Source organism: Phlebotomus argentipes, unplaced genomic scaffold (assembly GCF_947086385.1).
Source record: "Phlebotomus argentipes unplaced genomic scaffold, Phlebotomus argentipes genome assembly scaffold_4, whole genome shotgun sequence".
Taxonomy (NCBI): Eukaryota; Metazoa; Arthropoda; class Insecta; order Diptera; family Psychodidae; genus Phlebotomus; species Phlebotomus argentipes.
In genome coordinates, this window is record NW_026776174.1 from 11,504,118 (window position 1) to 11,517,023 (window position 12,906).

Here is a 12,906-nt window from a genome sequence, read left to right on the forward strand (position 1 = left end):
TACAATATGAGTGAATCTCTTTTGTTAACTTTTCATTATGAAAAACAATCCTTATGAAGTAAGTACAGGGTGTCAGTGTAACAAATATTCGCTATTTTACGATAAAAATGATCACTATTTAGCATAAAATAAGAGATTTTATGTTTCTTTTTTTTCCATTATACTTGCAATTCTCAAAATCAAACCTCGCGCGCCTCACAGAACATTTGCGTTGAGTGAACTTTTGGAGTGTCCGATTTTCTTTCAATTCATCTTTTTATAATGCCTTTCATCTATAGTAACTATATTTTCGATCATCCTATTTTTATATATCCTGAAATATCACAATTTTGGGTAGTTTTATTTATAAACTTTCTCATTTTGCGTCCTCCTCGCTGTGCCTTAGATACAATTCAATTTCTCTCTCTCTCTCTCACTTTTGTACAATGGTTTGTTCGCACGGCAAAAAGTAAAATATATATTTAATCTTTGTTCAGCAAAAAAATACATTCAGAACAAGAGTTTTCCATTTAAGTGTATAAATGTGACTTTGGCAGTTTATTTCTATTTGATTAAGGAATATCTATTTGCTCTCTCTTTCTAAATAAAATCTATATTTTGTTGTTTGATTTCTAATTTCTCTGCTAAGTTTCTTTCTACCAAAATAATTTATTATAGGAAAAAAAACGAGTCAACAAATTAAATAACATACATACAGATTCCTTTCTTGTGCAGCCATGGCAAATGCCTATGAATTTGCCACGCTGCAATTCATTTTTTTTTCTTTTAATGTCAAGTGTTTCTTGTTTATATCTAAGGCCTAATTACTTTTAGTGGTTTCGATTCTAAGGAGTTTCTCAATCTTATAATTTGTTGCTACAATTTATAAAAATAAAACAAGTCAAAATTCACTTTCATTCTCATTAAGCTTACAATCACTATTTTTTTTCATCATCATCATCAGTTCTATATCATGAAGAGTTTCTCCTTTTTTCTTTATTCATCAAAAGCACCTTTATGATTAGGTGACACCCTGTGAATTACTTTTACAATTTATTTCTTTTTATTACTTCAGACTGTTGTTACCTGACTATTTTTTTCTTATCGTTTTTTTTCGTCAACTTTTACCGCTTTCACCTGATAGTAAAATATAACGCGCTCTCTCTCTCTCTCTCCGCATCTTCCTCAATTTGGTGTCATGAAGAACACATATTTTCCTCATAATCGTACTTCAAAGGATTAATAAAAGCATATATATATATCATAAAATTCAATAATACTACATCCAAAAATAATTACTTCATATTACGTAGTCAACTACAAAATGTAAGATTCATACTTCCTTGGAGTGTATTGCTCCGTTATTATTAATTCCTCATCTGAGACATTTTCATCCTGGGTTAATTTCATTGACAAAGTAAGGCTGCCGATCTCTTCTAGTATTTTGATACCAAGACGGAATTTGGGCAACAACATCAAAAAACTCTGGGAAACTAATTTGGCGCGCATTTGCTTTTAACAATTTCGGTATTTGCAGCCCCGATTAAATCATTAAAAATAGTGAAGAAATAAAATAAAGAAATAAGCCATTAATCGCATACTTGTGTGCATGAGTTATTTTTCCTTCCAGCAGCTGCGGAAGTTAGACAAATTGCTGCTTCACAAAAGCCTCAATCACCTTCGGCGAGTGTCTGTCGAAGCCAGCAATCTCCAGAATTCCCATCTTCTCATCGTCCCCGTGGAACTTCAGGTCCGCCTTCTTGCGACGCATGTTCACGACAACGAAGCGCGAGAAAGGACTAAAGAATCACAGTGTAAATAGCGATTGCCGCGGGCACACCAAAACATTTCTTTGTACTCACTTTGAATACTTCTGTCGCTGGCCTTTAATCTTGTACCGATTGAAGGCCATGAGCATGGAACTTGCACTCTTGCCAGCCCTCAAAAGCGAGTCCACAAACACGATGATGGCATTGTACTCCTTGTTCTTCATCATCGCCTCGTTGAAGGGCGTCGACAGATCTTGCCAAGTCTTGTCCATCTGCAGAGAATGAAACAAAGGCTTGATGGCGCGACGAGAATTCAAGTGGGTGGGGAAATCGAATGGGCGGGGCATGTTTGGATAGTGATAAACACAAAGTTGACACAAGCAAAGTGTGATGAATGGTCAACAATGTGTTGCAAAGTTACAAAAAACTTGGCGCAGTGTTCAAAGAATTGCAGAGAACATTGTCTGTTGCATTCTAGAACACATTAGTCTAAATCTTAGAAGTTTTTCTTACAGCTAAAGGATGATAAAATTGCTAATAATGCAATTATTTCACTCTGCGCGCATTTCTCTATATAATCAGTAAAATTTTGCAAGAAACTCACCAGCATTCCAATGCAAACTTTGTACGCTTCATCGTAAGACATCTCTTTAGTCAGCGGGACGCGCTTCAGAGTGCCTCTGTTGTCCGAGAACGTGAGTATGTCGACCTTGCGTCCCGCGTGGAGGAGAGAAAGAGCCATCACGAGGGAAACTTCCAGGCACGTGAGTTGTTTCAGGCCGAAAACAGGTCCTGCAAAGGAGACGAAATGAGAAAAAAAACTTCGCACAGAAATCACTCCACAAACTTACTGTCCACGAGTTTCTTCCTCAAGTTGATGACCACGCAGATGTTCTGCTCAATCGGTTCCAAATACTTGAATGATTGGTTGAAGCCGAAGAGAATCTTCTTCGCCAAGTGCTGATTGAATTCCATCTCCTGCACGCCCAGCTTCTTGCGATAGTACATCTCCTGGTGAAATATGATCGCATGAGCATTCAAATCGGATCGCGCGAAGGAAAAAAAAAGATGTGCAAAAGGAGAGAACAATGGGCGAGGAAGAAGGTGGAAAGACAGAGATCGCGAGAAATTACCATAATTTCTGCCTTGCATGGCAACAGATGGCAAGTTTGCAAATCGATATTCCTACCTTGTGCGTCTCGGTGTAGCGACGCTTGGAACGGTAGAGCTGGAGGAAAGCATAAACGGAAATTGGGTGCATTTTGCTCTTCCGCAGGGTCTCCATGTTGCCCACGGCTGTGCAGTATTTCTTCGCGAGCGCCTCGGAAGGCTTGAGCATTTTCATGGCCGTCAGCCGTGGCATCGCCTCGAGCAGTTCCGGGTACGTCATCTTGTGCAGAAGCTCCTCCCACACCTGCCGGAACGGCCACATGTGCGTGGGCAAGTAGCCGAAGGGGAAGTTGTGCGTGCGAATCATCTCGGCCGCCTTCACGGGGTCCTGGAGATTCTTGAACTCGACGACGAGCAGGAGACGCCGATAGGAGTCCATGTTCGCCACGGAGCCGTTCTCCTGCGCGTTCTCCAGCACGCGCGGCCCGCTCTGGAACACGGACTTCACGATGAGCACCTTCTGCGGGTCCTCAATCTTCGGATGAGCGATGTTGATGACGTCTTTGTGCGACCACTTGTTGATGACGGTCCGGCGCGCGATCATGTCGCACATCTGCTCGGGCGTCTTCAGATTGTACCACTTGGACACGGCATTCTTCAGGCCGCGTCCGTAGCCGGTACGTGTGAGGGAGTAGAACTTGTTGTAGTGGGCGAAGAGCAGCAGATCCTCCTGCGTCGCGAGCAGATCCGGAAGCATCTGGTATAGAGCATTGCGCAGCTCCTGATTCTCCACCAAGTGGAAGCAGTAGACAATGCAGATGATCGCCTCATTTGTGCGACGCAAATAGACAGAGTCCAGGGCTTTCTTGATGGTCAGCGTGACCAGACGGTGGTTCTCTCCAGTCGCCAGAATCTTCAGGCACTCCAGTTGGTCCGGAATGCGACACAACTCCCTCACGTTGGGCTTCTTCTCGCTCGCCACGTAGCACTGCCCTGTGGTGCCCATGTGAAGGAATCGCAGCAACTGTATAGCATTCATTGCTGGTGATCTGCAAAGGCAAAACGAATTGCTGAGGAGTTTCCAAGAAACGAGGAAGAATCTTCCATTGAGTGAGGTTAGGTTGTGATAAACAATTTTTCGACCCAATTTTCCGCTCTATTTTCACAAATTCCATCCAAACTCTAGCTTCAACAGCCAGTACAAATCCCAAACTAAGTGCCGAGACACTAATTCGAGGGGAAAACCCATGTTTTAGGGGTGAAAAGCAGATAATTACATGAGCGTAATTCCTCCAGTTGTCACAACACTTCACCAATTCACTGCTGGCATTGCAGAGACGCGCAACCTTTCTTCGCGGGCCGTCATTTTAAAATTCTAGCCATTCGCCACGGGATTTTTACAATACATTTTATTATATATGCATACAGAATATACGTCTTAATATCTATACAAGTCGCAAGTTTGCATTTCATCTTCATCTCTCTCTCTCGCTTTCTCTCTTTCTTTCATATCTTAATATAATCGAACACTCTCAAAGTTGCTATTCACAATTATTTTCTCCAGTGTATAAATAGGGTTTCTTCTGCTATTTCCTACAAGTCAGTCATTCATTTTTATTAATATATTCTCGCACTATCAATTCCCACCTGCACTACAGCGAATACACTCTTCTGTATTTCCTTTAACGTTTAGAGAAAAGACAAATCAAAGGCATTGATACTAAACGGCCATGATTTCACGTACAAAACTACACGATTATTGTGATTTTTTTTTCATAGGGACACCTGAGAATTTTTCTCTTTCGCGAGCACACACACCAAAAACCCCCCCACAAAGAGAGGAAGAGCGGCGTTCTGGCAACAATTCAGAAGCCATATGATGATCTGAGGATCATCACTTGCAGTCCCACTCATTGATCGATGTGCCTGTAGAATCGCCTCTGCGGCTCTGGCGTGTAGTGGATGCGCGTGCGGAAATGTTGAGGTGATCCGGGAACACTTTCGGAGCCACGTCGGGGCGGCGGCACAGGTGGTGATGAAGACAAGTACCTGAAACGGGAGCCAGAGCGTCAGACTTCTCATTCCGAAGTTGGCAAGCAAAACAGCGACTTTCTCACCTCCTCGGCATTATTGGCGATCCGGGCGGCACTTGGCCCAACTCGTACAGATTCCTCCGCAGCAGCAGCGGCGATTGGCCCCGATTGTACCGCGGCGGCGGATCCGGACTCCTGTGGCGTCTGTCCACGCCACTGAGAATGTGAGGACTAGGCGGCTGGATGGGAATCGGTGCGCGCTCCTGCACCAGGAAGGGATTGTTCGACGTGTGCGTCGGCGTGTTGTACACGGTCGATGGATTGGAATTCACAGTGGGTCGGCCGCGGCTCTTCTCGCCGCGCTCCCCCGACGCCAAGTGGAGCTTCATGTACGAGGCAAAGCGACGCTTCACCACGCCTGCAATGGAATTGAACCACCCTAAACGCATTGAGGATGGATCGCGGGAAAGAAATAATGCCTACGGTTAGACAGAGGCAAGCAAAATAAGCTCTTTGTGTGTATTTGGACGTGAAATGATTCTTTTCTCTCTTTTTTTTTTACAAAATCCCATATCATCAAAGGCACGGTTTTCATCTTTTTTACATGAGAAAGAAAAGAAAGAAATGAGAGGATCCAAACTAATATTGATGGTTGCAAAGAAAAATTCATAAAAAAGCTGCTGCTTTGAACGAAAAAGAAGAAAGAAAATCAACCTTGATAAGCCTTTGCAGCAATTTATCTGGTATTTCTTTCTGATGTTACACCAACAAATGTCTCTCCAAACTCACCCGTGTCATCTTTGATGCCATCGCAACTGCCCAGGCCATTGATCAGGCCAGACGGCGAGTTCCTCCCCCGCGGACTGTTGCTGTACACATTGTGGTCAGGCCTGAAGTCCTCAGCCTCCGCGCGAAAGTCACCTGTTGGATAGAAGCCCAGCGATGAGGGCTGAACAGAATTCTTCTTGCCATTGCTGCAGCTGTTAAAGAGGTACTGATGCTGCTTCTGACTATCAGCGTGCGGCGCGTGACTCTTGTCAATTCCACGGTGATTATATTGATGGTATTGATGTTCATGGAAGGGATTCATGACACCCACATTTGGTACATGCGATCGCTGAATTGTTTGGTATTTAAGTATATCACTGTGGAAGGGATTTGTGTTCTCCTGGTGCAATTTCACCTCCTCCTCCAGCTGCCTCTCACGCAACTGACTCTGCTGATGGTAGAAGCGTTGAAGCACTGCAGTTAAAAGCAATGAAGCGCACAGTGTGGCTCTTGTTAGTGACACAATATCCCCCGAAGCTCTCCCTCAATCACAACGACAAATGTTAATCTGGGCACAAAACTCACCAATTGGACTAGTGTTTCCTGGCAGACGCATTTGCCCATGCTCTTGCGCCAGTGCTGATGACTTGCGCAGCGGCAACGGTGAATCTGGGATATAGAGATTCCCAAAGCCATTCTCATCACCATCCGGCGGTCGAGTCTGATTCCTCATGGCCTCCAATTGGTGTTGTCTCGCCTGGTTGCTGATCTTCTTCTGTGCAAACGGCGTTGTGGTCATATTTCTGATGAAAGTATGGCCTGAAAGGGAAATTCAATGCATCTTCGCGGCACTTCTCGCCAACAGCAGATGACAAAACTCACCCAAACTGCCCATCATTGACTCCTTTCGCGGACTCCCGAAGTCTCCAATCTCTCGGCGACGCTGCATGAACGGTGAACTCCTGTACATCTTGTTCATTTCACTCACAACATTGTAATTGTCCTGCGCGTTCCGCGGCAAATTGAAATCTCCCTCGTCAACTGTGAAATTACCCGACGGCTCGCCGCCACTGTACAAATCCTCGAGCTTCCGGTGCTCCTCCACGTCCCTCTCGACACTCGTGCAGCCGCCGTTGTCGGCCGCGCACGAAGACGCGGCCGGCGGCTTGCTTGGGGGTGAAATTGGCGATGGCGACACTTGATGGCGATGACTACTACTGCTACTACTTTCATGATAATTTGGTATACTTGATGGTGCTACTATTGTCCTATGAGCTTCAGATTGCAAGTGTGAAGACGATAGTCTGGAAGAGGATTGGCAAACACATTCTCCAGTAAGTCAAAGAGACAATAGACAAGACAAAGCTTCGCATTCCGGTGCCAAAGAAGAACAGCGCGCATAAGAAATGCAGTGAAAATATAAATGGAAGATTACTGAAAATCATCACTAGAAAAACTTCAATTATAATTTGCGAGATTTGCAAGAGAAGAACAAGAAAAAAATGTAGAAAAAGCCAAAAAAATCACTGCCCTCAATCGTCAGGACAGCAAAATAAAACCAGAAAGAGGCTTGAAAAACTTACAAAGAACGTAGAAAGTTAACGAGGAATTAGAATCAAGCTCACATTAATAGTAGTTATTTGAGTAAGAATGTAAGAATTGGTGAGTTTTTTTTAAACATCTCTTTTTTTGTTTAAGATTCTCAATTTCTTTTGTGGTATTAAGAGAAAAATTCTATTTTTCAATACTTACTTAACAAAATAAATAGATTATAATTGTTACCTACAAAAAATAAAAACAACGGATTAAATAAAAAGGAAAACTCATGCCCAAAAGTTGACACTTCGATGTTAAATGCCATCAAATTGCCAACACATTTTCCATTCACGACATTTTGCCATTTCTCACGCACATAACAAGATGGGGTTTTTTTTTAGAAAGAAAGAGATAAATATGATTATTATTGTTAAAGGTTTGTCAAACGAAACTACATCAAAAGTGGTCAATAAAATGAGTGCATGTTCGGATGATGCAAAAGAATCTCTCATTCACATTCACATCACAAAACGTACAAATAAAAACCAACTACAGCCAAAGCATCGTGCATCAATTACCTGCGATGTGACTTCAGTCCAGTCTTTTCCATTACCGACGAGAACCACGAAGGCACGTCGACGTAATGATCTTCATAGTACTTTAGAAACGGTTGTCGCAGGAGTTCAGGATATTTGGGGCGACGGTGTGAGTTCTTCGTTAAACTGCAACCAAGAAAGACGGTGAGAGACGGAAAACTTGAGTGAATTGTGATCATTTGCACTCACCATTTAATGACGAAATCCTGAAAATCAACACTGAAACCTTGATCAGTTGGCAGTGATGGTGGATCTGACTCTAGAACTTTGGTCAACACTTCGAAGTCGGTTTTACAGCCTTTGTATGGGAAAGAGCCAGTCGCCAGTTCGACTAGTGTTATGCCCAAAGACCATACATCGGCTCTAATATCGTACTCTGGTTTCTTCGGATCGATGCGTTCGGGCTGAATGAGGGGAAAACAGTGATTAGAATCATGCTGAAAACGGTGATTAGCGTAATCATGCTCACCGCCATGTACGCGGCGCATCCAGCGGATCGTGTTTTGGCCTTTGAATCGACTAGTCTTCCACTAATTCCGAAATCACATAGTTTGATAACACCCTTCTCGTCAATCAGTATATTCGATGGCTTCACATCTCTGTGGATAACGCCGTGTTTATCTTTCAAATACGCCAGTGCTTTCACGGTCTGCGGGCCGGTTATCGCGCGCGTGCGGGAGAGATAGAGAAATGCCATGTTATTCCCGAGCAATCAACATAATCCCTCAGACTGCCGAGGTCAGATACTCACGGCGACTGTCACCTTCCCGAGAATGTCTTCAGGCACAGGCAGATTTGACTTCTTTTGCAGCTTATCGAAGCACGTCGCCATCAACTCCATGCAGATCCACACGTCTGTCTGCGTGATGAAGCATCCCAGGCATCTCACAATGAATGGGCAATCATGAGACTTGAGCACCACGTCCAAATCCATGATTATCCGCTTGTTCTCCTCCTCGTTTCCCGTCCGCCGCATTTGCTGTCGCAAGAAATCACCCCCAGATAAGCTCTCAACTCAACACTGACCTCACGAAGAGTCTCTTCATACCTTCACAGCAATTATTGTGTCACTCTCAACGTGTCGCATCTTCACCACCTGCCCACTCGTGCCGTTTCCCAGCTCTCCCTTGTCCTCCAGGTCCTTGATGTCCGTCTTGTACTCCTTCCCGTCGATGCACAGAATCCCGCTCCGCTTCATGATGGTCTTCAGTTTGTTCTCCGTTTCCGGCTCAATGCGGGAGTGCAGAATCTGGAATCCGCCCACCGGCAAATCCAGTCCGCCTGGTTTCCGGCCTCGTCCGAACTCTCCCACTGCAAGAAAACACCAAAATGCACCACTTTCCGTGCCACAAGAGAATCTCCCCCTTCCGGACTGTCAATCGCTCAAGTTGTCAAACTCCCTCACAGACTTTTCCCCATTTTCCGGCACCCCTGCAGGCGCCACTGCAGCGCACCCACCTGGAAAACCGCACGGATGGCGCCACGATGGGATTTCCAGCCCCAAAACGGGGCGCGGAGTGGCAAAATGGGGAATTTCTGGGATGGGCAGGTTCACTTGACAGGCGGAATTTTCTCGCCAGATTCCCGCACGATACTCACAATTGTCCGGACGTCGGCCGCTGCCGGGGCGTGATTTATCGAACGGCTGCTTATCCATACTCTCACCAGACTCATTCTTACCGCTCAGGCGATCCTCCAAAATCTGAATTTTGCTCCCGATCTTCCCGATATCATTCGACATTTCTGGGGAGTGTTATACAACTGTTCTACGCAGCCAGCGCCTCTGGTGACTGGCGCCCTGAAGAAGACACCATGAAAATATCCCGGCTGGAAGTGTCCAAGATTCGTGGTCAAATTTCACAAACGGCTGATATTCCTAGCTGATAAAGACGAATAATTCGCCGTCTCACGTGTACATATACTTCTTGTATTGTGTAATCTTCTTTATTATATTAATTCAAGTTTTCATCTGGCATAAAGAAGAAGAGTATACCGTTACTCTAAGGAGGGTGTCCGTCTTCGTGTCCCCCAACTTCTCGCCAAATCCCTCGATCAGAACTTTCTTGAACACGCCATTGCCCAAGTCTGTCATTTCTCGACGCATGTCGTCGAAGCTCTTCTTCGGCCTTAATTCACGCTCCAACTTCTCAATCAAGAATTCGGTATGACCAAGGGTATGATTCGCAAGCACCGGATTGGATTACTTGAATTCAGCCAGTCCCTTCCGGATGATAGGTATTCCAGCAAATCCACTGCAAAGAAATCACGCGAAACGCAAAGAAATTTATCACTCTTTTCTGACAAATTATTACACATATGAATGTTTCTCCTTGGTTTACTCACAACATATTGCGTTGCGGACCTTGCGAACTTTTCATCAAGCTTTCGATGTCCTTCATTTCCTCCAGAAAATCCATTTTCCAAGCGCAGCAGAAAGCGGGAGACTCACAAAAGATGGACGCCTAGCAGATGCAATAACTTTCGACATGCGTTAAGATGCTATTGCATATAATATGCTTGTATAACTTTTCTTGTATAACACTGAAGGTTGAGCGTTCCAGCCGGGTGGAATGTTTGCAGGGAAATTTCTGCAGAGGGAGCGCGCTTTGCTTTGTTTTGGTTTCTTATGCCGCGTCTCTGGATGAGGCAAAAGTTGAGCGAAAAATAGTGTTTTTGCGGTTGTTTTGCAGAAATTCCACGAGTGATTCATGGTGAAATGGCATCAGTGAAGACTGAGCGTGACACTGAAGATGCAGATGATTGTGAAGAGGTGTATTTGTACCTTGATTTCAACTCAATTCCCCTGACCGATGAACTCAATGAGCCTAACCTCACACTCAAGATTGTGGGCATTGAAAGTGAAAATCCAGTCGTGCAGATAAATAATAAATTTTTCCAAGGTATGATTTTGCATGTCGAGGTGCTGGCATTGGAAGTGGATGAGGTGTTAATTTGAGTGGCATTTGCAGGAGAGTATGAGGACACGGTTGGCACACACTTGTTCTTCGAGGAAGATCCCGACCATCATGAGCAACAGGATCCGCTGTACAGCAGGAACCCGAGGACAATGTTCAAGTACGTGAACAAGAGCAACAAAGCGCTGATGATGCGGAGAATTTTCCTGGAGTCGCGAGAGAGTGAGAATACGTCCAGCGATGCGATTCCGGTTGAGAATTCAGCAAAATATCAAGTGACAATGACTTATCAAGACACTCTTTGTCAGCTTCTCAAGCCCGGACAGATTCCGCCAAATGTGCTCAGCGACTGTCTGGATGCCAAGATAAAGTCCACACAGGAAGAGACTGAGGAGCATCAGGATCTGGAGTCCCTGGAGGACAGGAAGCATAATCCTTTATAGACTCTTTTGTCATGGAATACACGCTCGAGGAGCTCATTCATATCCCGGAGAAGACTGTGTTATCGGAATTTCATAAATAATTCAAGCAATTGTGACATGATTGCATCGCCAGCGGGCAAAAAGGGCGACCGGGAAAAATCAATAGGGGAGCCGAGAGGAGAGCTCGAGAGAGTTCAACGTTCCACATCGTAAATCAGCACCCACCCGGCGCCTCCATCCAACTGAGGAGTGCTTTGCGCTCTGGAAATTGTTGCTACATCTTCCGCCCCTTTCGGCGCATGGCAAAGTTGTCCAGTATCATTGATACTTTTCACTCCGCACACACACACACACGCGCGCCCAAAGACTGAAAGCTCGCATCGGCACTGCTTCCTGCCTCTCTGGCGACTCCGGAGAGGAAGTGCGGTTGTGTTTGTGTGACTGGAAAGGACTCTTTTTCCGAGGCGAAAAGATACTGTGAGAAGTTGTGTGGCATCTCGAGTGGAAAAAGCATTTTTCCGCTGTCGGTGTGTGTGTGTGTGTTCGTGGGGGTGCATGGACGACAAATGGTACAGTTCTCATCTTGGGCTTTTCCCACGGAGCCGCGGAGGAAAATCAGTTCTGGGTGGAGAGAGACAAAGGGAGCACATGTCTAGTGTCTAATTCTCACTGAACTTGAGTGAATAGTATTCTCTCCAGTGCCACAGTGTCGCGAGAAGATTCGTGCGCGCCCCCCCAGAGTTCATTTCCCTCTCGCCGGAAGCGCCTCTGGGTTTGCAGCGGAGTTCGGGCGCTGCAGCATCCCCAAAATACAGACACACTCTTTAAGTGAATTAGCAATTAATTATTGAGTTAATTTTATTATCGAGTTTTTCACTAATAAGATTTTATGCTTAGGCGTTTGCGTGTTATTTGGCAAATAAGCAATTTGCATAGTGATAAGGGTAGCGTGTTGGAGATTGAAGGAGCTAAATAGTAGCAATTTAGTGTGTACAAATAGTGCAAAAGGACTCTGTACAAAAATGTCCCCAAATGTGGACTGAATTTGCTGAAGAATTCTCCCAGGAAAATCAATACAAATGTTTCCGACTTTCCAAAGAATTCCAGTGAACTGAAATCTTCTTCGCAAGACTGACAATTCTGGGCGAATATGGAGAGGATGTGGCGGAAGGTGAACCAGGGATTGTCAGGACGCGCGAGTGGCAAGCAGACGCACCATCAATCCACGGAAACCGTGAGCTCGGCGGGATTTGGTGAGGCGCAGAATGTCGTGGCGGTCGCCGGCCGGGCCCCAGTCAGGACGGAGACGATGCCTGTGCGAGAGGCACTTCCTGTCACGTCGGACAAGCGCAAGAGGCGCCGCAGGAAGAGCCGGCCGCGGCGCACAGGGTGAGATACACTCTAGAGTCTTCGCCGTGGCGATGGGAACTGATGATTTCAAATTCTCTCGGCAGGAGATCTTCCGAGCGTGGCGCTCCACCGGTTACGCAGCCACTTCCGCCGCCGCCGCCGGGGGCGGACGCCTCTCTGAAGCAACGCGCTGTCGCCAAGCTGAAAATGTTCAATTTCCACTTGAATTGGGATCTCCATATGACGCAATGCAAGCCGTGCGGGTGAGTAATTTGCCGTCTGATGATTCTGTGCCCGCGACACGTCCTGCTAGTGCGTGGAAGGCCACACTATAATCCGTTCGTTGACTGCATTTTGAATGAATTCATGATTAATTCACTTTCGGGACTCAGATTTAGAATCAATGGTTCTATTATTGAACGCTCATT

General features: G+C 45.3%; 4 protein-coding genes across 6 annotated transcripts in view; 2 read left to right on the forward strand and 2 right to left on the reverse strand.

Moving 5' to 3' along the window:
• Nucleotides 1-301: 301 nt before the first annotated feature.
• On the reverse strand, nucleotides 302-4,222 carry LOC132257421 (RNA-binding protein Ro60). Its single transcript, XM_059754308.1, has 6 exons — nucleotides 4,136-4,222; nucleotides 2,938-3,907; nucleotides 2,600-2,759; nucleotides 2,353-2,540; nucleotides 1,842-2,020; nucleotides 302-1,778 (listed from the first exon to the last, which is right to left on the reverse strand). The coding sequence occupies exons 2-6, from the start codon at nucleotides 3,895-3,897 to the stop codon at nucleotides 1,622-1,624; spliced, it is 1,644 nt and encodes a 547-aa protein (XP_059610291.1). The 5' UTR covers nucleotides 3,898-3,907; nucleotides 4,136-4,222; the 3' UTR covers nucleotides 302-1,621.
• Nucleotides 4,223-4,387: 165 nt separating this feature from the next.
• LOC132257422 (dual specificity mitogen-activated protein kinase kinase hemipterous-like) lies at nucleotides 4,388-9,548 on the reverse strand. 2 transcript variants are annotated; one of them, XM_059754310.1, is made up of 11 exons: nucleotides 9,391-9,548; nucleotides 8,840-9,102; nucleotides 8,543-8,770; nucleotides 8,261-8,440; nucleotides 7,981-8,195; nucleotides 7,774-7,917; nucleotides 6,542-6,963; nucleotides 6,245-6,478; nucleotides 5,681-6,133; nucleotides 4,976-5,309; nucleotides 4,388-4,907 (listed from the first exon to the last, which is right to left on the reverse strand). In XM_059754310.1, exons 1-11 carry the CDS (start codon nucleotides 9,530-9,532, stop codon nucleotides 4,769-4,771), a joined length of 2,754 nt encoding a protein of 917 aa, XP_059610293.1. In that variant the 5' UTR covers nucleotides 9,533-9,548; the 3' UTR covers nucleotides 4,388-4,768. The 2 variants fall into 2 exon arrangements, with proteins under 2 accessions (XP_059610293.1, XP_059610292.1); XM_059754309.1 differs by having other exon boundaries at nucleotides 4,976-5,330.
• An 853-nt stretch (nucleotides 9,549-10,401) lies between these two features.
• On the forward strand, nucleotides 10,402-11,291 carry LOC132257928 (general transcription factor 3C polypeptide 6). Its single transcript, XM_059754996.1, has 2 exons — nucleotides 10,402-10,691; nucleotides 10,761-11,291. The coding sequence occupies exons 1-2, from the start codon at nucleotides 10,508-10,510 to the stop codon at nucleotides 11,147-11,149; spliced, it is 573 nt and encodes a 190-aa protein (XP_059610979.1). The 5' UTR covers nucleotides 10,402-10,507; the 3' UTR covers nucleotides 11,150-11,291.
• Nucleotides 11,292-12,661: 1,370 nt separating this feature from the next.
• Nucleotides 12,662-12,906, forward strand: part of LOC132257409 (uncharacterized) — a 45,510-nt gene continuing 45,265 nt past the window's right edge. For both annotated transcript variants that reach the window (XM_059754294.1, XM_059754295.1), the window contains exon 1: nucleotides 12,662-12,741. In XM_059754294.1, coding sequence (XP_059610277.1) covers nucleotides 12,686-12,741 — 56 coding nt within the window. In that variant the 5' untranslated portion in view covers nucleotides 12,662-12,685. The remainder of the gene's footprint in view (nucleotides 12,742-12,906) is intronic.

Coding starts and splice junctions, on each gene's coding strand:
- LOC132257421 (XM_059754308.1), bottom strand. CDS start 3,897: ATGAATGCTATACAGTTGCTGCGATTCCTTCACATGGGCACCACAGGG. Junction 2,541..2,599: donor GAGGAAGAAACTCGTGGACA/GTAAGTTTGTGG, acceptor TCTCCTTTGCAG/GACCTGTTTTCGGCCTGAAA. Junction 1,779..1,841: donor CAGCGACAGAAGTATTCAAA/GTGAGTACAAAG, acceptor GTGATTCTTTAG/TCCTTTCTCGCGCTTCGTTG.
- LOC132257928 (XM_059754996.1), top strand. CDS start 10,508: ATGGCATCAGTGAAGACTGAGCGTGACACTGAAGATGCAGATGATTGT. Junction 10,692..10,760: donor AAATAATAAATTTTTCCAAG/GTATGATTTTGC, acceptor TGGCATTTGCAG/GAGAGTATGAGGACACGGTT.
- LOC132257422 (XM_059754309.1), bottom strand. CDS start 9,532: ATGTCGAATGATATCGGGAAGATCGGGAGCAAAATTCAGATTTTGGAG. Junction 8,771..8,839: donor ACACAATAATTGCTGTGAAG/GTATGAAGAGAC, acceptor TTCTTGCGACAG/CAAATGCGGCGGACGGGAAA. Junction 6,134..6,244: donor AGGAAACACTAGTCCAATTG/GTGAGTTTTGTG, acceptor TTTTAACTGCAG/TGCTTCAACGCTTCTACCAT.